The sequence below is a fragment of the Littorina saxatilis genome, linkage group LG12, assembly GCF_037325665.1.
Source record: "Littorina saxatilis isolate snail1 linkage group LG12, US_GU_Lsax_2.0, whole genome shotgun sequence".
Lineage (NCBI taxonomy): Eukaryota > Metazoa > Mollusca > Gastropoda > Littorinimorpha > Littorinidae > Littorina > Littorina saxatilis.
In genome coordinates, this window is record NC_090256.1 from 67,232,174 (window position 1) to 67,255,843 (window position 23,670).

The following is a 23,670-nucleotide window of genomic DNA, read 5'->3' on the forward strand; positions in this document are numbered from 1 at the left end:
CAAACACGCAAAACGTGACCACGCACGCCGACACAGATACAGACTGGCCAACCGAATTTCTCTGTCTCTGTTGTCTGTCTGTCTGTCTGTCTGTCTGCCTGTCTGCCTGTCTGCTTGCCTATCCGTCTCTCTGTCTGTCTGTCTGTCTGTCTGTCTAACTGCATCTCTCTGTCTCTGTCTCTGTCTCTGTCTGTCTGTCGGTCGGTCGGTCTGTCTGTCCGTCTGTCTGTCTTACTGCATCTCCCTCTCTCTTTATGTCTCTTTCTCTCACTGTTTCTGTCTGTCTGTCTGTCTGTTTGTCTGTCTGTCTGTCTGTCTCTCTCTCTCTCTTACTGCATCTCTCTCTTTCTGTCTCAGTCTCTGTCTGTCTGTATGTGTCTGTGTCTGTCTGTTTGTTAGTCTCTCTCTCTCTCTCTCTCTCTCTCTCTCTCTCTCTCTCTCTCTCTCTCTCTCTCTTTCAGCACTAACCAACACGGTGCTGATCTAAACCGCACCTTCTTTATCTGAATTTGTGTATGCATGTGTACATTGTAACTATTCGTGCTGTTGGCCTAGTGGTAAGGCGTCCGCCCCGTGATCGGGAGGTCGTGGGTTCGAACCCCGGCCGGGTCATACCTAAGACTTTAAAATTGGCAATCTAGTGGCTGCTCCGCCTGGCATTATGGGGTTAGTGCTAGGACTGGTTGGTCCGGTGTCAGAATAATGTGACTGGGTGAGACATGAAGCCTGTGCTGCGACTTCTGTCTTGTGTGTGGCGCACGTTATATGTCAAAGCAGCACCGCCCTGATATGGCCCTTCGTGGTCGGCTGGGCGTTAAGCAAACAAACAAACAAAACAAACAAAACTATTCGTGCTGAAGTATAACCGGTAAACAAGGAGCAATATAACTAATACTCTTTCAAACTCAATCATTCTTTCGTTCCAGATTGAAACCGACACAAACAGGACCAGGCCTTGCTCTACCTTCTTCGACCCCCTACTACTCAAAAACTATCAGGCAAATCAAATATTTACGATCTTCCAGGAACAGGCTATATAATTATTTGATCGAATGACACAGAGGGATCCGCGTCATTAATTTTAGTCAATGCGTTCCTTGAAAGAGTTTCAAGCTAGTGGTGTCCAAAAGACAAAGGAACAATCACAAAGGGTCGATAGACTGCTGCTGCCTGTGTGCGCTATAATAATGGTAGTATGGACACTTCCTTTTCTTCAAACCCCGATGAACGATGTCCCGACGCTTATGGACCAATCGCATAATTTAAAAATGTAATTATTTAGACATTTGTAACATATAAAACCCACGCTCTGTTTAACAGTGACTTAACTGCAGAAATTGATAACCTTGTTCGTAGGAGAACAAAACATAGACTGAACACTAACGGTTAGGCCAAAAAAAAAAGTCTGTTTACGGTAACATAGGCCCAAAAAATAGGGTCGGTAGGTCGGGATTTTTTTATTTTTTTTATTTTTTCCAAAAAAACATATTTTTACGTTATTTTGCAAAAAAAACCCCAGATTTTTTTTTTTCCCAAATGCCAAAAAAAAGTCTAGGGTCGCGCGAAAAAAATAGGGTCGGTCGGGTTACCGTAAACAGACTATATTTTTTTTGGCCTTATGAGACTGAACTACTCTTGTCATGGTTACATCTCAAAACCTGCGAATTTTATTTTATCACTGTTCATTCAGCCGTCGAGCAGTCTCAGACTTATTTGGACATTATTGGGACTATACTACCCATCCTTCGGAAGTTATTGGGACTTCCCAGCTTAAGTCCCTGTGTTATCATTCGGACGTTATTTGGACTACACTGGGAGTAGGCCTACACACCTTCAACAATTGTGATCATTGGGACACCACACCTTCAGCAGTTGTGATCATTGAGACTACACACCGTCAACACTGAGTTGTGATCATTGGGACAACACACCTTCAACAGTTGTGATCATTGGACAACACACCTTCAACAGTTGTGATCATTGGGACTACACACCTTCAACAGTTGTGATCATTGGGACAACACACCTTCAACAGTTGTGATCATTGCATGGACAACACACCTTCAACAGTTGTGATCATTGGGACTACACACCTTCAACAGTTGTGATCATTGGGACAACACACCTTCAGCAGTTGTGATCATTGGGACTACACACCTTCAACGACTATGACCATTGGGACTAAACAGCTTCAACAACCGTCATAATCGGGACATTCACAAAATTCCACTGTCATTGTGGGGACTATACACACCTTAAATCGCTGTGATTATTGGAACTTAACAACGTCAACCACTGTGAACATTCGGAAATGATTCGTACTTCAGGCCTCAGCCACTGTGATTATTAGGACTTCACATCTTCAACCACTGTGGTCATTTAAAAAAATTTTTAGACTGCTCAACTTTAACCACTTTGCTTATTAAAATTACACATCTCAGGTTCCAAGTAACTTCAACAAGCCTGATGAAACTGCTATGAAGGCTTCAATCAGGATGGAATTAAACATTCTCTTTGTTTTCTCTCCCTGCTCTGTATAATGTCATCCTGAGGATGTTACACTGACGTCCTGATGACCAACATGGATCTGATGATGTTTGTGTTTCATCGGGTGACCTTTATATTCTTCTGCATGTTATTGGTGGCGACGTGCTGTGCTCCAAATGTAAGTATTTAGAATTACTAACATAACCTCAGGCAGGGTGGTCCAAAAAAAAGCGCCCTATTTTCATTTTGATCTCATTTGTGACTGCGAAGAGAGATTTTGAAAATGTCTTCACCAAACAATAGCAGGATGATGGCTAATTATGTCTTGCAAAATTGGTAGAAATTGATCTGTCTTTAGCAGTTGATAATATAATAATATAATAATACAAATAATGACAACTTATATAGCGCGAACCACAGTAAACTATGCTCTCCGCGCTTTACATATGGACTATGAATAAAACCATACTATTTAAACATCAAATAAACATACATTCTAACAAAATAACGTAACATTAAACTTACAGCAACACATTATCCACTTATTCTCTATCCAGCCTCCTCTTCCGTGGCGATAGGCTCATTTCACGACGCACTGACTTCCCTTGGCCACCCTTCTCCCCTGATCTTAACCCACCCGACTACTGTCTGTGGGGGTACCCAGGACAGAATATACGGCAACAATCCCCAGACCCTGGCAGCTCTGTACGACGACATCAGAAGGGAAATCAGGCGCATACCAGCTGACAGCTGACATGATTGGACGAGTCATAGACAATTTCAACGTTCGTATTGCAGCAGTTCTTCTACAAGAGAAGCCTGAATAGAGCATATTATCAAATACTAAGAACAAACCAATCTCTACCAAATTGCTAGATATCATTTGCCATCATTCTGCTATTGTTTGGTGAAGACATTTTCAAAATCTCTCTTCGCAGTCAAAAATGAGATCAAAAAGAAAATAGAGGGCTTTTTTTGGACCACCCTATATACAATACATTAATTATTTTATTACCTCTTTCCTATTCTCTATTCTTACCCCTCTCGGTCTTTTGTTTGTTTGTTTGTTTATATGCTGTGTGTGCGTGTGTGTGTGTGGGTGTGTGTGTGCGTGCGTGTATGTGCTTGCGTGCGTGCGTGCGTACGTACGTGTGTGCGTACGTGTGTGTGTGTGTGTGTGCGTGTGTGTGTGTGTGTGTGCATGTGCGTGTGTGTGCGTGTTTGTGCATGCGTGCGTGCGTGCGAGCTAGCGTGCGTGCGTGCGTGTGTGCGTGCAAGCGTGCGTGTTTGTTCGTTTGCTCACCTATCTTCTCCGTCATCGTCATTAGTATTAAGTGGTCCCTGTAATCTTTGTCGCCACAGCGCATGAAACCCAGGATAGACAAAGAGGAGATACAGAAACTGCAGGCAGAGCAGAGGGTGCATCTCCACCTGGCCAGACTGCAGTGCAACAAAACCATGTCCAACTCCACCCAGCCTGATGACGGTAATTCATTTATCTGGCTTTCTGGCTAGCTGGCTGGCTGGCTGGCTGGCTGGCTGGTGGGTTAGTTACGTGGCTGGTTTCTCGGTTTGTCTGCCTGTCCGTTCATTCGTAAATCTGCCTCCTTGCCTGTTTCTGGCTGGCAAAGCTGTTTCTCGGTTTGTCTGCCTGTCCGTTAATTCGTCAATCTGCCTCTTTGCCTCTTTCTGGCTGGCTAAGCCGTTTCTCTGTTTGTCTGCCTGTCCGTTCATTCGTCAATCTGCCTCCTTGCCTGGTTCGTCAGTCTGTCTTTCTGCTTGTTTGTTTGTCCTTCGCTATGCCTCTATGTTTATTATGTCCGTCTGTCTGTTTGTCTGTTCGTTAATGCCGCTTGCCCGTCTGTCTTTCCGTCTGGCTGACAGTCAATCGTTTGTCTGTTTGACTGTCTCTACTGTCTAACCTCTTTACTATCTCTCTCTCTCTCTCTCTCTCTCTCTCTCTCTCTCTCTTATCTGTGTCTGTCTCTCTCTCTCTGTCTCTCTCTCTCTCTCTCTGTCTCTCTCTCTCTCTCTCTCTCTCTCTCTCTCTCTCTCTCTCTCTCTCTCTCTCTCTCTCTCTCTGTATATATCTCTGTCGTTCTCACTCTTTCTCTCTATCTCTCTTTCTGTCTGTCTCTATCTCTGTCTCTCTGTCTTCTCTCTCTTTCACTCTGTCTCAGTGACTGTCTCCCTGTCTCTGTCTCTGTCTGTCCCTCTCTCTGTCTCTGTCTCTCTCTCTCTCTCTCTCTCTCTCTCTCTCTCTCTCTCTCTCTCTCTCTCTCTCTCTTCTCCTAGATCTTATTTGAGGATCGTTTCTTCTGTGTCCTTTCGCTTTTATCCATTCGGGAGATGTGTGTCTGTGCTCAATGTGTTGCAGGTGTGTACTGCGATCCTGTGTTTGACAACATTCTGTGCTGGCCTTACACCCCTGCCGGTATCGTCGCCTCCATGCCTTGTCCTGCCTTCATCATTCACTTCAACCCCATGGGTAAGACGATTCTCTTCTGTCTGGCTCTCTCTGTATCTCCCTTCTCGCTCTCTTCCTCTCTGCCGCATTCTCCCCCTCTGTCTCTCCCTCCCTCTGTCTCTTCCCCTACCTCTCTCTCCTCGCACTCCCTCTCTCTTCATCCCCCATCTCTCTCTCTCTCTCTCTCTCTTTCTCTCTCTCTCTCTCTCTGTCTCTCTCTCTGTCTCTCTCTTTCTCTCTCTTTCTCTCTGTCTCTCTCTCTCTCTTTTTCTCTCTCTCTCTCTCTCTCTCTCTCTCTCTCTCTCTCTCTCTCTCTCTCTCTCTGTGCCTTTTTTTTAATCATATCTTTCAAAACGGAAACTGTATGTATCTACTAACTGTAAAACTTCGTCAAACGAGTTTGTCAGGAGTGGTGTCCCTCAAGGGTCTGTATTAGGACCTATCTTGTTCTGTATTTACTATAAAATAATGATTTACCCTTCATGTGTCCGATGAAAAAGTTAGATGTGAGTTCTTCGCGGATGACTCTTCTGTTCACACCAGTCAAAAATCTTTGGAATCCGTCAACTCTTCTCTTCAAACAAGTGTGGATGAAATCACAGAGTGGTGCGTTTCTAATGCAATGATCATTCATCCGATTAAAACAAAGAGTATGGTGATAACCACGAGACAAAAACACCAATTAAGTCCTTTATTATTACAACTGTCAATTGGTTCAACTCAAGTGCAGCAAGTTAGGGAACATACACTATTGGGTGTTACCATTGATCAGGAGTTGAAATGGCAAACTCATTTGAGTAATATTTGCAAACTAGTATCAAAGAATGTGTACCTGTTATCAAAATTAAGGCATTACGCCGATTCTGAAGCACTCAAAATGTTCTATTACGCCCACATAATGCCTCATATAAACTTCGCTTCGACACTTTGGGATATCTGCAGTGATGTTCATTTAAAAAGACTCAATTCCCTGCATCGCCGAGCTGCAAAACTTATTCTGCATGATTTGAATAGGTCCACGGATGATAAACTAAAGCTCCTGAATTTCCCCCCCTTGAAAGATCAGTTGACGTTAAACAAGGCTGTGTTCATGTATAAAATTCTAAATGACGACTGTCCTAAATATTTGCAATCACAAATGACCCAACATGTTTTAAAATCGTCACCACGAGTTTTCGTCACACTCAACAATGGGACATTGCTTAAAGCCTGATAACAAACATCACTATGTTTCTTGGCTCGCTCACTTTTTCTGTTCACTCATCCAAAAGACTTTGCCATTTTTTTGGACAAAATCATCAGGCTCAAACAGGCGATGCAAAAGTCCCACGCTTTGAAGTAAGTTACTTCAAAGTGTGGGAAGATCCCCCCACACTTTGAAGTAAAAACTGAGTTTACTTCAACTTGAAATGTGGGAAGATCCCCCCCACACTTTGAAGTAAAAAATGGGTTTACTTCAAAATGTGGGGCACATCCCCACACTTTAAAGTAATTTACTTCAAAGTGTGGGATTACTTCAAAGTGTGGTGCAACAAAGCAACGCGTGTCTGCCAAGAGGATAGCCTGGGTTTTCTTCTGACAGTCACTTATGATATTTTGATTCACCAAATAGAGTGAGCAACGCGTATCTTGCAAGTAGATGGCAGCCTGGGTTTTCACCTGACAGTCACTCATATTTTGATTCACCCAACAGAGCGGGCAACGCGGTTTTGCCAAGTAGATGGCAGCCGGGGTTTCCATCTGACAGTCACTTATATTTTGATTCACCCAACAAAGCGAGCAACACGGTCGTGTCAAGTTGTAGATGGCAGCCTGGGTTTCCATCTGACAATCACTTATATTTTGATTCACCCAACAAAGCGAGCAACGCGGTCGTGCCAAGCTGTAGATGGCAGCCTGGGTTTCCTTCTGACAGTCACTTATGATATTCTGATTCACCAAACAGAGCGAGCAACGCGGGTGTGCCAAGTTGTAGATGGCAGCCTGGGTTTCCATCTGACAGTCACTTATGATATTCTGATTCACCAAACAGAGCGAGCAACGCGGGTGTGCCAAGTTGTAGATGGCAGCCTGGGTTTCCATCTGACAGTCACTTATGATATTCTGATTCACCAAACAGAGCGAGCAACGCGGGTGTGCCAAGTTGTAGATGGCAGCCTGGGTTTCCTTCTGACAGTCACATATATTTTGTTTTACCCAACAAAGCGAGCAACGCGGGTGTGCCAAGTTGTAGATGGCAGCCTGGGTTTCCATCTGACAGTCACTTATGATATTCTGATTCACCAAACAGAGCGAGCAACGCGTGTCTGCCAAGAAGGTGGCAGCCTGGGTTTTCATCTGACAGTCACATATTATATGTTGAATCAACAAACAGAGCGAGCAACGCGGGTGTGCCAAGAAGATGGAAGATGGGGCCCTCCTCCCTCAGACGTCAACCGAAGTGTTTCAACCAAAGGTCAACAGATGGGGTGGACCAATTTCTCCGCCTGTCCCATGCAGCCCACCACTCCCCTCATGCCGCGATTCGTGCCTGCAATCATCCAGGTAAGGTTAATGTTTTGTGGGGGTTGTCTTGTTCACTTTGCTTGTTTTTGTATTTGTTTGTTTGTTTGTTTGCTTAACGCACAGCCGACCACGAAGGGCCATATCAGGGCGGTGCTGCTTTGACATATAACGTGCGCCACACACAAGACAGAAGTCGCAGCACAGGCTTCATGTCTCACCCAGTCACATTATTCTGACACCGGACCAACCAGTCCTAGCACTAACCCCATAATGCCAGACGCCAGGCGGAGCAGCCACTAGATTGCCAATTTTAAAGTCTTAGGTATGACCCGGCCGGGGTTCGAACCCACGACCTCCCGATCACGGGGCGGACGCCTTATCACTAGGCCAACCGTGCCGGTCGTTTTTGTATGTAGTTGTAAAAGATAGCTAGGGACCTAGAGCGAGGGGTTGGAGGTGAGGAGTTGGGTAATCAGGAAAACACAATAACATCAAGGTAAACCAGTCAAGGGCTACAACAAAATACAACATCAACATTCAGAACAGACAAAATTTAAAAACAAATCATCATCATCATCATCATCATCATCATCATCATCATCATCATCATCATCATCATCATCATTAACGTTGCCGTCACCACCATCTTTGTCGTCGTCAACATCATAACAGTGACCGTCGCCGCCACGCTTACAATTATCATCATCGTTATTATTACCGTCATCATAGCAGTTGTTGTCGTCGTCATTATCGTCTTCATCATCATCAAAGGCATTCTTATTATCAATTTCATCATTGTTGTTATGATTGGAGTGATGTGACGTTGATGTTCATCTTCTTGCCAGAGATCGGACATTAAACAGATTCAGACACGTTTCAGTCATTTACTTCATTTGTCTCTCAATGATTTGTGTATCTGTTCACTATAAAGACCATTGAGTCGATGTACTTGTGAATGTCTTGTCTTGTCAAACGTTCTCTGTCATTTACTTCATTTGTCTCTCAATGATTTGTGTATCTGTTCACTATAAAGACCATGGAGTCGATGTACTTGTGAATGTCTTGTCTTTTCAAACGTTCTGGACTTGATGACACGATATCAATTGAACAAACCAAAAGTCTCTCCTTGACCCTCCCATCTAAAGAGAAATCTCTGACGTCAAAACCGATGCAAATCTCATGAAGACACCATCAATGGGAATAATGGTGCCACGTAAACTCTTTGTCATATTTTATGTATATCTCCCGATAAAATGACAAAGAATGTCGAAAATAAAGTTTGTCTCGGTGACGTAGTCATTTCTGCAAAGGAAGACTAGGCCAAAAAAAAAAATAGGTCTGTTTACGGTAACCCGACCGACCCTAGTTTTTTCGCGCGACCCTAGACTTTTTTTTGGCATTTGGGGAAAAAAAAAAAAAAAAAAAAAAAAATCTTGTTTTTTTTGGCAAAATAACGTAAAAATATGGTTTTTGGGAAAAAAAAAAAAAAAAAAAAAAAAAACAATCCCGACCTACCGACCCTATTTTTTTGGCCTATGTTACCGTAAACAGACCTATTTTTTTTTTGGCCCTACTATACTCGTAAGGTCACCGCCAGGCTGTGCATATATCGGAATTTATGTTATTAATAACTGACCTTGTTTTTTGACTGTTGACTGAGTGTGCAGGAACACATGCCAGTGGTCAAGCAGATCTCCACAGTGGGCTACAGCATGTCCTTGGTCTTGCTCGTTGTGGCCACCTCCATCATGGTCAAGTTCAAGTAAGTATTGACTCTTGAGGCCTTCCTTAATTGAATTGACCCCAAATTGACTTCGCACAGACTTTGCGAGATCTTCTAACTGAAAAGAGTCAAAAGAAATTGCCAAAGCTTCGAGCAGCGAGCTTCGTAAAGTAGACTTCGGGAAGTCGACTTCGCCCAATGAGTAAAAAAGTTGATGGGGCTGAGGTTCCGGAAGCCCCCCTTCAAATGCTTAACTTGAAAAACAGCAGCTGGGAGCAGACCCCACAGATCCCCCCGCCTGGCCAGCCCTTGTAGCCTTGCGGCCTCATTTTGGAAGCCCCTCCCTCTCATGCACAAAGTCCAGCCCTGCAACGTTTTTGTCGTGTCCTTGCAGAAGGCTGCACTGCCAGCGTAACGTGGTCCACATCAACCTATTCGTGACGTTCGTGGTGAAGTCTATCATCTGCCTGCTGAGGGACTCCCTGCTGGTGCAAGACCTGGGCTTCGAGAAAGACGTGCAGTATGACGAGGACGGCAAGATTGAATTCAACCCCAACGGACCGGTGAGTTCAACTGGGATTGCTCATGATAAACAAAGATTACATGCATAAAACACACCCACATGCAAACCTAGGGAGACACATTTCTTCTCCAGCCCTCGACAACTCATTCGGTCAAGTATTGAAGAAAAAGAATGGGCCAGTGAGTTCACCTGGGATTGCTCGTGATAAACGAGAAGTACGGGCGTAAAACACACACACACACACACACACACACACCAGGGCCGGACTACCGGGGGGTTATGGGGGTTGCGCAACCCCCCCCCCCCCCCTAGCCTAAACATGTACCTCACTTATTTAAAACATTTTTTATTATTGTTTATTTTATGCCGTTTCACGCAAGGAGCGACCATTTTGCTATCTCAGAATAGGACCTACCCGTCAGCTTCAGGGGGCTTCGCCCCCTGACCCCCACTGGCAACCCCCCCCCTCCTCTTAGCCTAGTCCGGCCCTGCACACACACACACACACACACACACACACACACACACACACACACACACACATATATACATACCTAGGGAGACACATTTTTTCTCAAGCACTCGACAACTTGAGTCATTCGGTCAAGATTTAAAGGAAACAATGGAACGTTTAATTAATAATGACCAGTGAGTTCACCTGGGATTGCTCGTGATAAACGAGGATTACGTGCGTAAAACACACACACACACACACACACACACACACACACACACACACACACACACACACACACACACACACACACACCGTAGCTATGGAGACACATTTCTTCTCCAGCCCTCGACAAATCGAGTCATTCGGTCAAGATTTTTACAAAAACAAAGGAACGTGTTTTCAATAATGATCGCGGTCTTTGAAATGGACGGAGAGACAAACAATTATCAGAAAATGAACAGGAAACGAAGACTACGCTCGGTCAGGCGTTGCTCCTTCAATCGTGTCAAGAGAGGTGACGAGAGCAAAAATAGAAATAAGACGGTTTGGATGACTACAAGCACTACAGCTAAGATGACACACACATTTTAACAATTGTGAGGATAGGTTTGACAACGGTTGTTGTTCATGCTGGGTTCAAACTAGATGTTGATGTTTGTGTTTTGCAGCACTGGGCATGCAAGTTGTTGTTCATGCTGGGTTCAAACTAGATGATGTTTGTGTTTTGCAGCACTGGGAATGCAAGTTGATGTTCACGCTGTTCTACTGGTCGCTGGATTCAAACTAGATGTTAATGTTATTTGTGTTTTGCAGCACTGGGAATGCAAGTTGTTGTTCATGCTGGGTTCAAACTAGATGTTGATGTTTGTGTTTTGCAGCACTGGGCATGCAAGTTGTTGTTCATGCTGGGTTCAAACGAGATGTTGATGTTTGTGTTTTGCAGCACTGGGAATGCAAGTTGTTGTTCATGCTGGGTTCAAACTAGATGTTGATGTTTGTGTTTTGCAGCACTGGGCATGCAAGTTGTTGTTCATGCTGGGTTCAAACTAGATGATGTTTGTGTTTTGCAGCACTGGGAATGCAAGTTGATGTTCACGCTGTTCTACTGGTCGCTGGGTTCAAACTAGATGTTGATGTTTGTGTTTTGCAGCACTGGGAATGCAAGTTGTTGTTCACGCTGTTCTACTGGTCGCTGTGTTCCAACTACATGTGGATCTTCGTCGAGGGACTGTATCTGCACGCGCTCATCTTTTTCGCTTTCTTCGACCAGAAAACCATTTTCAAATGGTATATTATCTTTGGCTGGGGTGAGTGTTGGATTAATCTAGTCATCCTTGGGGGAGGAGGGGTGGGCGTGTGTGTGTTGGCGTGTGTGTGTGGGCGTGTGTGTGTGTGTGTGTGTACACGCCTGCACGCGCGTCCGTAAATGTGTGTGTGTGTGTGTGTGTGTGTTTCTCTGAGAGAGAGAGAGAGAGAGAGTGTGTGTGTGTGTGTGTGTGTGTGTGTGTGTGTGTGTGTGTGTGTGTGTTTCTGTGAGAGAAAGAGAGAGAGAGAGACACAGAGAGAGAGAGAGAAAGAGAGAAGAAGAGAGAGAGAAAAAGAGAGAGAGAGAGAGGGAAGGAGATGGACAGAGACAGAGAGAGACTGAGGGTCTATGTGTGTGTGCTGTGTCACACGTACGTTTGTGTTGGCACATTTTTTCCTTTTCTAACTTTATGCTTGTCCCATTTGCAAAAGTGCAATATATTTATATTTTTTCAACATTTCTTTCTCCGTTCCAGTGACACCTGTCTTGGTGATCATACCATGGGTGTTTGTGCGGATATTCCTCAACAATACTCTGTGAGTTTGTCTTGTCAACACGAACAATTGGATTCTGATAATGCTCGTAGCTTACTGTGAAAACATTTGTTACAATACTTTGAGAACTTGTTGAAAGATTTCATAAGTGTTCACATTCATGCGTCTTTTTGGCGTGCTGTATATCGTTGGATTAAATTAATAACAATAGCACGAACACCCCATGCCCCCTCCCTCTTTCTCTCTCACTGTCTCTTTGTTTGTTTGTCTGTCTGTCTTTGTCTGTCTGTCTCTCTCTCGTTCTCTCTCTCTGCGCGCCCCCACACACACAAACACACCTGCACACGCATACATACACACACACACACAATGACGCGAGTGCGCATGAAGACAGACAGCAAGACAAAAACTGACCTCATTCTCGTGTTTTTATTTTGTTGTCATTTTCAGATGTTGGAATACCCATGAAAGAGGCTTCTATTGGATGTTGAATGGTTTTATAATCATCTCTATCTGTGTAAGTGTATTAAAGGGGATGTGTGCATGCAACTGCGCGCACGCGCGCGTGTGTGTGTGTGTGTGTGAGAGAGAGCGAGAGCGAGAGAGAGAGAGAGAGAGAGAGAGAGAGAGACAGAGAGAGACAGAGAGAGACAGAGAGAGACAGAGTATTATATGTGTGTGTTTCCCAATGTTTGTATGCTTTCGAGGATAGAAAATCGATTGAAAAGATTGGTGTTTTTTTTTATCTATCACATTAACTAAATTAATTAGCTGACTAATGTATCGTATTGCATAGTAATAACTGTACTTTACCGGTAGATTATGGTTTTTGGTTTTGAAGATTTCTTGCTTTTGACTCGTTAATTTAATTTCTTCGTCAATTTGATCTTTCAGATCAATTTCTTCTTCTTCTTGAACATCATACGCGTTCTGTTCACGAAACTGCGAGCCACAACTACTGACGATTCACAGCGATATAAGTAAGAACTGGCTGCCTGCTTAATGTATTATATTGATAATATTCTATGATAATTAAGAAATGCAAATTTTGACTCCAGAAAACAAAATCAGATAGAGATTGGTTAGAGAGAGAAAAAATAAAGGTATGTGGAATATAGTCAGTATGCCGTATCCTTTTCCCTGCCGCCTGTCTCTGTGTCAACGACTGTAATACCGTAACGGTAAATATATACATGTACATGTCTCTCTCTCTCTCTCTCTCTCTCTCTCTCTCTCTCTCTCTCTCTCTCTCTCTTTTTCTTTCTTTATTTGGTGTTTAACGTCGTTTTCAACCACGAAGGTTATATCGCGACGGGGAAAGGGGGGAGATGGGATAGAGCCACTTGTCAATTGTTTCTTGTTCACAAAAGCACTAATCAAAAAATTGCTCCAGGGGCTTGCAACGTAGTACAATGTATTACCTTACTGGGAGAATGCAAGTTTCCAGTACAAAGGACTTAACATTTCTTACATACTGCTTGACTAAAATCTTTACAAAAATTGACTCTATTTCATACAAGAAACACTTAACAAGGGTAAAAAGAGAAACAGAATCCGTATAGTCGCCTCTTACGACATGCTGGGGAGCATCGGGTAAATTCTTCCCCCTAACCCGCGGGGGTCTCTCTCTCTCTCTCTCTCTCTCTCTCTCTCTCTCTCTCTCTCTCTCTCTCTCTCTCTCTCTCTTTCCATTGGCCCGCTTGTTTGTCTGTCTGTATCTCCGTCAAGAGAATGCCACCAAATTAACCCGAAACACACCTGTGTCATCAATCGACGGTCACACCTAACTGATGGCACTGTCATACAGTAGAACCCCCTTTTTAAGACCCCCCCCCCCCCTCCCTCCCAATTTAAAGACTCGTTCCCTTTCAAGAACTAAATTTCTCAGATTGTTTGAGGTCTTACAATGGGGTTGGTTGGTTGATCGATTATTATTTGTTGTCGTCTCGTCAGCTGATATTGCTATTGGAGACCGATGCAAGTTTGTTTCTTTTCTCAGTCTTCTTAAATTAGGGGTTCCACTGTACTCATGTTCGGGATTTGTCTGTCCGTGCAGACAATTCGCCAAGTCCACCCTTGTGCTGATCCCATTGTTCGGCGTCTACTACATCTTCTTCATCATCATGAACAGTCAGAGCCACAGCGACCCGGGCCTGGAGATCGTCCTCGTCTACTCCGAGATGATCCTCAACTCTTTTCAGGTCAGCCTTACACGGTTAACATTACAGGTTTCGTACTTGTTTTAAAAATGCCTCAGATCGCTTCCAAAGTAATACCATAAGGATCTGCGTTACAAATAATGCTACCGAGCAAGAGGACTGCTTACACTCTGCAAAAGCGGGGATATAGCTCAGTTGGTAGCGCGCTGGATTTGTATTCAGTTGGCCGCTGTCAGCGTGAGTTCGATCCCAGGTTCGGCGGAAATTTATTTCACAGAGTCAACTTTGTGTGCAGACTCTCTTCGGTGTCCGAACCTCCCCCCGTGTACACTACATTGGGTGTGCACGTTAAAGATCCCACGATTGACAAAAGGGTCTTTCCTGGCAAAATTGCTTAGGCACAGTTAATAATTGTCTACCTATACCCGTGTGACTTGGAATAATAGGCCGTGAAAGGTAAATATGCGCCGAAATGGCTGCAATCTACTGGCCGTATAAAATTTCATCTCACACGGCATCACTGCAGAGTGCCTAGAACTGTACCCACGGAATATGCGCGATATAAGACTCATTGATTGATTGATTGATTGATTGATTGATTGATTTTACACGCTTCATTACATGCATGTTGTAGAACCGGCAAAGAAAGAGCACCCTTAGCACGACTGGGCTTTTTCGTATGTGGCCGATTTACCCCCGCCATTTAGGCAGCCATACTCCGTTTTCGGGGGACCCGTAGGTTCAAGTTAGTGACTGTGTTTTTTCTTGTCCCACTTTGCATCTGCTTGTAACACATAGACCATGTTAACGTTGCTGTTGTTGTAACACATAGACCATGTTAACGTTGCTGTTGTTGTAACACATAGACCATGTTAACGTTGCTGTTGTTGTAACACATAGACCATGTTAACGTTGCTGTTGTTGTAACACATAGACCATGTTAACGTTGCTGTTGTTGTAACACATAGACCATGTTAACGTTGCTGGTGTTGTAACACATAGACCATGTTAACGTTGCTGTCGTTGTAACACATAGACCATGTTAACGTTGCTGTCGTTGTAACGCATAGACCATGTTAACGTTGCTGTTGTTGTAACGCATAGACCATGTTAACGTTGCTGTAACACATAGACCATGTTAACGTTGCTGTTGTTGTAACACATAGACCATGTTAACATTGCTGTTGGTGTAACACATAGACCATGTTAACGTTGCTGTAACACATAGACCATGTTAACGTTGCTGTTGTTGTAACGCATAGACCATGTTAATGTTGCTGTTGTTTTAACACATAGACCATGTTAACGTTGCTATTGTTGTAACACATAGACCATGTTAACGTTGCTGTTGTTGTAACACATAGACCATGTTAACGTTGCTGTTGTTGTGTTCCAGGGCACGGTTGTAGCGATCCTCTTCTGCTTTACGAATGGCGAGGTGAGAGTGTTCACGTTGCCCTTTCATCTACTGGTAGTTAAAAATGTCTGAGCTCCATATATTAAGGGCACGGTTGTTATTGTCTTATCTTTTTTTTTTCAAACTTCAACGATGGGCCTGGAATAAAATATGCACACATTGCATAAACGAGGGGCGGAACAACTTAAGGTAAATGTATAGAAAGTCCTAAATATGTGCTTTTTCAAAGGCTGTACGATTTTTCAGTCAGCTCGCGTATGTTGCATTCTGATCTTTACAGGTTGGTCGGGTATTGTTTATTTTGACAGGTTCGCCAAGAGCTTGTGAAGAAATAGCAGCTTTTAAAACTAGTTTTGTCTTGGTCTATTACAGTTTAAACATAGAGGGTTTGATTGTGACAGGTTCGCCAAGAGCTGATCAAGAGATGGCAGCGGCAGATGCTGCGTCGTCAGAGCGTGGTGTCCCTGAGGTCGTCCCGGGCCATGTCCACCACGTCCTTCTTCTTCAAGGAACGCACCAGCATCTCTATGCTGCCCGCCAATCGCAGGAGCTCCAAGTTCCCCAACGTCGATTCCTCCATCAGCCTCAGAAGCATGGAATCGGCCAACGGCACTGCCGGAGGAAGAGGAGCCGGAGGAGGATGTGCTGCAATGGAAAGGGAGGGAAAAATCCGATCCACAGAGTCTTCTCCCTGTCTAAAAAACGCGGACCAAGCCAACGGAGGATTTGTACGGGGAAAGGAGCTGCGTTTTCCCAACTCATCATCACCGTCACGGCGACGAGTTGGTGTTGGCATAAGCGATGGCTATGATGCTGGTCACGGTTGTGAGTCTGCGTCTGACGCCCAGTTCCAAGCGACGGATAACAGCGTCTTTCCCCAAAGCCCGACGCGCAGCAGCAACAACAGCAGCAGCATCAACCCCAACGCGCCGAATGCTGGTGACAAGATGGCACCTTCCAGTACAAACGGTCAAGACCTTCAAGACAACAGAGACTTGCACAAGACTACCAATGGCACGGGGGTGGCGGGGCGCGGGTCACCAGCAAAGACAGCGAAGAACGGGGGCAGGCCGAACAAAGTGCTGTGCAGTACTGACAAGGAAGGGCGAGGTGGTGACGCTGAAGCAACCACGATGGAAATGTCGCCCATGCTGGGCGATGACTCTGTTCATTTGTGACCGTGAAATGCTCGCTTTGGGATGAAGCCACAAGCATATAATGAGACAATACAATCTGACCGAGACATGCTTGCTTTGGGGTGAGTCCACCGGGATTGAAAGAGACAAAATAATCTGCTTGTGACAGAGCCTTAAATTATGGCCTCAGTGATTGTACACTCAAGCCTGTCTATGACGAATACTCAAAGGGGGCAACCAAAAGTAGTCTTTATTGACAGAGGGTCGTTATTGAAAGGTGAATTATATAGAGAAAAAAAACCTTGTCAGGATCATTGGGATGGTCGTTGTCGGCAGTAGGTCGCTTTTGAGAGGTGGTCGCAATGGCAGGATTGACTGCAGTACTGTTGTAAGCATGTCGATCGTTATTGACTTGTAAAGCAAAACGTTTGGTCGTGTCGGAATCTGAGTCAGTTGGCTTATGAACTGAATACCGATTTGTAGGACAGCAGCAGAAACTTGACTTGTTACGGGTGTGACTCAGGTGGACAATACACTGAATTCTGATCTGTGGGATAGAAGCAGGGACTTGCCTTTTGACGGCTGATCGGAGCGTCTGTTGATGATTGTTTTTGAACAGAAATGGTAACTAAAAGAAATAAACAATTGCGCTGCCTGAAAAATACGCTTGAAACAAGGTATCTTGGCTTTTGGCATACGTTGCTGACAGGCGTGCTAAGCATTGATGTTACTAAATGCCGTTGTTGATCATTACTGCTGATGAAGCATAATTCGCTGCATATATGTGACTAGATGAATACCCGCTTCGCCGGGTACCCGGCTTTGCCGGGAAGAAGTAGAGCCGAATACCGGGTGTATGCCGGCTTTGCCGGCGCATTGTACGCGATTGACGCCACACGAAGGAAGGGAGATAAACGCGCAAAACACTGGAGAAGATAAGGAAGATTTACTGGGAATGGATGTGCAGAAAAACCAAAATCGGTTGAGCGCTGCGCGCTAAGAGCACGTGTTGAAAATTTTCATCGACCAGATTGTGTCCGGGGTGTACCTGAATATGCCCACCAAATTTGAAGCAGATCCATCGAGAACTTTGGCCGTGCATCGCGAAGTGACACAGACAGACAGACAGACAGACAGACACACACAAGCCGTATGTAGATGTAGATAGAAGATTAGATATGGCATGCTGTTGATTGCGTAACACAAGACTTGACTGACTTATAATCCCGAATAATTACATAATTATGACGAGCTTACCTGAGCAAGTGAAGTCTAATTGTGGTTTTATCGACCACAATGTAGAGAGGAAAGGGATTACGTGAGATAGAACGCGGGAATACGTCACTGTTTAACGACGTGTAAATGGTGCAGAGAAAAGAGAAAGAGAGAGGAAAGGGATAGGGAGGGAAAACGGTTATCGGTATAACTCTGAAGACAACTTAGGGCGAGGCACGTAATCCCTTTCCTCTCTACATTGTGGTCGATAAAACCACAGTTAGACTTCACTTACTCAGGTAAGCTCGTCATAATTATGTAATTTTATCTCCCACAATTCCGAGAGGAATGGGTCACGTGAGACTTTAAAGTCTGCAGCATTTACACCCTATCACTGTCGATGAATTGAAATACATATAAACCTACCCCCAATTCTTCATGACAGAACAGCCTGTCCAAAACTCCTCCCACTGTCCACTGGTTTCTTGTAAAAGGTTGTGTCTTCAGCCGAATCAAACTCATTTTCGAACTGCTCATGAGCAAATCTAACCGAAGCACCGTCTTCTCCATCCGCTTGCGACTCTTGCGCCAAAGTGCTTTCGGTTCCATGCGACTCGGTTCCGCGCGATGTTGAAGCAACAGGCGTCGCATTAAGCTTACCAACTTTCTCCAAATCAGATAGTCTGCCAGACAAGGCAGTCATTGTCTCCAAAATTCTGTCCATTTTCAGAGTAGAGTCAGAGTAACTTCACAATCACGTGGGCCAGACGAGCTCTTCTCTATCGAAAGAGACCGTTATCAACTCCCGCCTTTTCTGACGGTATCACTTCAGAAGGTTGTGCCTTCGCCGGTTTCTTGCCGGTTTTCTTCCCGCCAGCAGCACATTCACCACCTCCCAAGTCCGCCATATTACCGAACAAAAACCACACGAAAAAGTTATATTGATTCCTGCGGACGAGCAAGCGCACCCGTTATGGTATCAACTAAACAATTCAAAATCCACTCCAAAGATTTTCAAATCTTCAATGGACTAGTGCCCAGCCTTAGCACAGCGGACCTTCTGTGGCCCATCGTGAGTTCGCCTCAGGCGATAGTAATTGCTTTAATCGAGACAGCTGCTGAAAAAACAAAGAGGCTGCTTCGGCAAATCGTGACTGACTTCGTCAGCAAATCGTGACTGACTTCGTCAGCAAATCGTGACTGACTTCGTCAGCAAAACGTGTACTACATTTCCGTAGCCAAAACAAGTAACGATCCCGACTGACCTTAGGTCACACGCTGACCCAAATATAGTAGGTCACACGTACAAAAACAATTAACGAGCCGACTGACGCCAGTAACATTTCCATGTGTTGGCTTCGACGAATAAAATTCATACGCGAAACGACGCGTTCCCGGTTCAAAAACAAACAAACACCAAAAACTCCAAACTGTTTCGGCCTTACCTTGCAAGTTGACACAATGATAACAATCAAAATAGTCAATACACTTCAACTAGCCGACAACTAAAACTTGTACAGAGAAAGGTTAGAGAAAAATGAAAGCAAAGCAAAAGATAGACAGTGCACCAACACGTCAGTCTTCACAGGACGAAAACCATTCGTTCAGTGACGTATTCCCGCGTTCTATCTCACGTGACCCATTCCTCTCGGAATTGTGAGAGATAAAATCGGAATTGAATATTCTGTCATCCCCACAATAAACTTCACGGGTTTGTTATGAGGTGCCGCCGATTGCTTTGACGTTGTGTGGAGCCCTGTTTTTTTCCCCGTGCACATGACGTGCTAGACTCTGAGATATAAAAAAAATCTGCGTACGAGATTTCAGTAATGGAAGCAACTCTGGTGTGACATTTTCTCGACACCGATAGATCGCCTTGACCCTTTCACAACATTATCATTGAAGAGGAGACATGCGTTTCCTTATGCTTGGAACAAATCAACCAGCCACATTGTTTGGGCAAACAAGCAATCCGCAGAGACTTCAAATGAGAATAAAAACAAATCGATCACAACCACAATCGAACCACTTTTTTGCTGCTAATGTCACAGGTTGTATTTTCTTGCACCTGAACATGGACTTTTCCTGAATGGACTTTTCAAGTGAAATAGGACTTCACTCATCCAATGTGATATATAAAACAAAATGCTTTTCATTTCTGTTCTGTTTTTGAGGTCTTAACTGTTGTGTACTCTTTAGTACGATTTAAAAAAAAACACACGCTAGCAGGTATCTAGCCAAATACCAAGCTACTTCAATGCTAAAGACATTTTAAATACATTGTGTCTTCTTTGAAATTATGGCACAGCCTTCCCACGAAAGCAATTCTGCTCACTATCCCAGATCTCATAAGGCCCAGTAGTGGCTTTTTTAAGAAATGAATTTATAAAAAAAATTCTCTGAATGCTCAGAAAACAGTCAAGGTGCTGATTTTGACATGTGTGGAAGGGGTGGCCTTAGCTTGTCACATGTACAAGTCTGGCCATATCTGAGATGGTGAGCCGAAGGGCTGTCTGTGCCTTTAAAGAAGACAGGACAAGAGAAACAATTATTCATCCCTCGTTTATACTGCTGGTTAAGCTTGTTTTGGGCTGTCTGCGTTCTTCTTTCAGCTCAAATTCTTCTGATTTTTCTTTGGGTGAAACTTGTCTTTGGCTGTCTGCGTTCTTCTTTCAGCTCAAATTCTTCTGATTTTTCGTTCACTCTTAAGATTATGAGTGCAACTGAGACTACAAAGACTGTTCTCTCACTCCACGTATCCAGACATTTCATTTCGACGCTCAACTAACAACTGGTGCATGCCAGTAGCTGATATTACTTTGTAAATTCCTTGTGGATGGTTGTGTGTGTCTATCCCTATCTCTTTTTTTGTTTGTACTCGAACATTGTTTCATGTACTTAGTTTTGACTATACTCTGTAAATCTTCTTCTTCTGCGTTCGTGCGCTGAAACTCCCACGTACACTCGTGTTTTTTGCACGAGTGGAATTTTACGTGTATGACCGTTTTTTACCCCGCCATTTAGGCAGCCATACGCCGTTTTCGGAGGAATACTCTGTAAATAAAACAAAATTGTTTTGCTTGGCAGGAAGAAGAAGAAAAAATAGCAGGACAAAGTGTGGTTTGTAATACTCCTCACCTAGATTCCGAAATATGACCATGGTATATTTTCAAGAGAGGGAAAAAAAAAAATAATTCACCCTGCATATATACAGACATCCCCCCCTCCAACCAATACATATACTGAACCAGCTTCCAAGTATTTTTCTCTCAAGAAAAAGTCAAGATTCTTGTGTTGACAGATAAACGGTTTTAGACTTTTGTGATCGGGCATTTCCTCTGTGTGTATATTATTGTTTCTACATACTATTTATACAAGCGTGTGATTAGCTGTTAATTGCCATGAAGTATTATTGTTTTGTTTGCTTGCATGCTTCATTGGTTATCTGTTGCAACTGAATCCATACTTCTAAGAACAGAGAAAATATTTGTCTTGCCCATAATGTACCTCATAGGAATAGTATCAGTGTTTCAGAAGAATGTCTTTGTTTTCGTTTTAGTATGCAGGTAAAATCTATTTTCACAACTAGAAAAATGTATTATGGTCAGCTGAAAAAACATAAGGCTTATTGAGTTAGGATACTCAAATTTTTGTGGGAGGCCATTGTAGTTTGTGTTGATATATAATAGCTTAATTTATTTGTTGTTTGTGTGATAAGTGCACGTGTTGTTAAGTCATTGAAACAACTTTACATTTGCAGGCTATGTATCATACTAATGGTTTATGTTTTCAGGATATGTGAATCTCGTTGTTTTCACTTTAAATATTGCTGTCTCTAAACTTAGCAAAAAAACATTATTTCGACAATTATAGCATTCGTTCCCTAGTCATATCATTCCAACTTGCTATGCAATTAAAGGCAGTCAACTTGACTATCTGGCACACCTTTCGAGTCAAAGAGTTCTTTAACAGGGATCACGCGACTGCCGCTCAAATAAGGGTACCCCCAAAATGTACATGACAAGAAAGTAGGGTACCAAAATCTACGAAAAATCATAATAGGCCAGATTTACATTTCAGGACATTTTGCCTGTATACTCGACGTACAAAATTTTGGAAACTCTTATTTGAGCGGCAGTCACGTGATCCCTGTTAAATTTAAAAAGAACTCTTTTACCCGTTAAGTGGGCCAGATAGTCAAGTTGACCGCCTGCCTTAAATGGCATAGAAAGTTGGAATGAAACGACACGGGAATTAATACTTTAATTTGCATGCAGAATTTGTCGAAATAATTGTTTGGCTAAGTTTATATCTAATTTAGATTCAATGTTTTTGTTTTGTTTTCCTCAGGAAATAGCAGGGTTCACAGCAGTTGTGTTTTTTTTTCAGTCTTCTGCAAAAGCTTGCATATTATTTCATTGCATTTTCAATGTATTTGTTCTTTTCCGTCCATGAATTATAATTTTTTTGTATGGGAAACTTTCTGCATAATGAACACAAAAGTCGATATTAAATTGATTATTCTGCACGGCTGTTGCAAAGTTCTCAGGTCACATTGATATATATATATATACAGTGGAAACCCCCACTTTAGGACCCCCCCCCCCCCCCCCCCCCCGGACTACCAAACACTGAATATGTAGATCTTTAGTGTACACCAATTTCCAGGTGCTGTATGAGTGAAAATGTCAACGGATATCAAGTTTTTTCTTTGTTTTCTCATTATTAACATTAAACAAACAAAAGATTTTGTTCATATTTTTTCTTCAAGGAAGAATAATTAAAAAGAAATGTGGGTAAACCCAGAGTTTGCCTACAAAATTAGTGTGTGTGTGCGTGTGTTTGTGTGTGCTCAAACTTGATTATATATATATATTGTCTTCCTTATTCAACCTAATTTAATCTTCCTCACACAAGTTTAGCATGAGGTTTATTTTAAAATATAAATTTTAAAAAAAATTGTACATGTGCATTGTTGTGAAACATATTATATCGACCATTGCGCCAAGTGTCATCAATACAGTCATTACTCATATTTCTTCTAAAGAGCCTTCAATGTTAGAAATAATCAAAATATCATGCACACATTGTTGAACATTTGTTGTATTTGAACAAGTACACTCTCATAAAAAACATTATTGTGTTTCTATTTCTATGGATATAATGTTTATTACGGTTGCTGCTCTTGGCTTAGATTGTTTAATTCTTGCACCTATTTTTATTTTCCGAGGAATAGAATTCTCCGAAAACCCAAACCCACCATTTTTTAAATAATTTGTTTTCTCATCAAAGCGAGATGTGTGTGTTATTCTGCTGTCGTTATCCCCATGAATAGGAATCTCTACATCACCACAAAGTATTCTTTTCCTTACCTCATGTGATGTTTCTTATCAGTTTTATTTTCTTGTACCTTCCTTGCCAGCAACCCTTTCACGAAAGATTCTGATGCTTCTATTCAGCGAAACTACCCAGATCTTAAGCAATACAGAAACAATTTTGGAGTAGGCTTATTAGTTCCTTTCGAGTTTGGTTGACGTTTACTGCAAATTTAATACAAGTGTCAAAAGGAATAAAGTATCAAGTGGTTGTTTTGAAAATGGGAGTCTTCATTTCATTTACAGTGGTGCGTGTGTGTGTGTGTGTGCGTGTTTGAGTTTGTGTGTGTACATGCGAGTGTCATGTGCGTGGGTACATACCTGCTTGCATACGTGTGTGTGTGTGAATACTTGTTTGTCCTCATACACTTCAACCAAAGATATTTCAATATCTCAATGCACCTCA

At 43.1% G+C, this 23,670-nt stretch overlaps 1 protein-coding gene across 1 annotated transcript; it reads left to right on the forward strand.

Annotated features, from left to right (window-relative positions):
• Positions 1-1,531: 1,531 nt before the first annotated feature.
• Positions 1,532-23,486, forward strand: LOC138982617 (secretin receptor-like). Its single transcript, XM_070355949.1, has 13 exons — positions 1,532-2,665; positions 3,850-3,973; positions 4,865-4,975; positions 7,329-7,498; positions 9,127-9,221; positions 9,577-9,745; positions 11,313-11,469; positions 11,944-12,004; positions 12,413-12,479; positions 12,857-12,942; positions 14,019-14,163; positions 15,518-15,559; positions 15,940-23,486. Exons 1-13 carry the CDS (start codon positions 2,573-2,575, stop codon positions 16,714-16,716), a joined length of 2,097 nt encoding a protein of 698 aa, XP_070212050.1. The 5' UTR covers positions 1,532-2,572; the 3' UTR covers positions 16,717-23,486.
• Positions 23,487-23,670: the final 184 nt, after the last annotated feature.

Excerpts from the sequence above, each read along its gene's own strand:
- LOC138982617 (XM_070355949.1), top strand. The coding sequence starts at position 2,573 with ATGACCAACATGGATCTGATGATGTTTGTGTTTCATCGGGTGACCTTT. Across the intron at positions 3,974-4,864 it reads CTCCACCCAGCCTGATGACG|GTGTGTACTGCGATCCTGTG; the intron begins GTAATTCATTTA and ends AATGTGTTGCAG. Across the intron at positions 15,560-15,939 it reads TCTGCTTTACGAATGGCGAG|GTTCGCCAAGAGCTGATCAA; the intron begins GTGAGAGTGTTC and ends TGATTGTGACAG.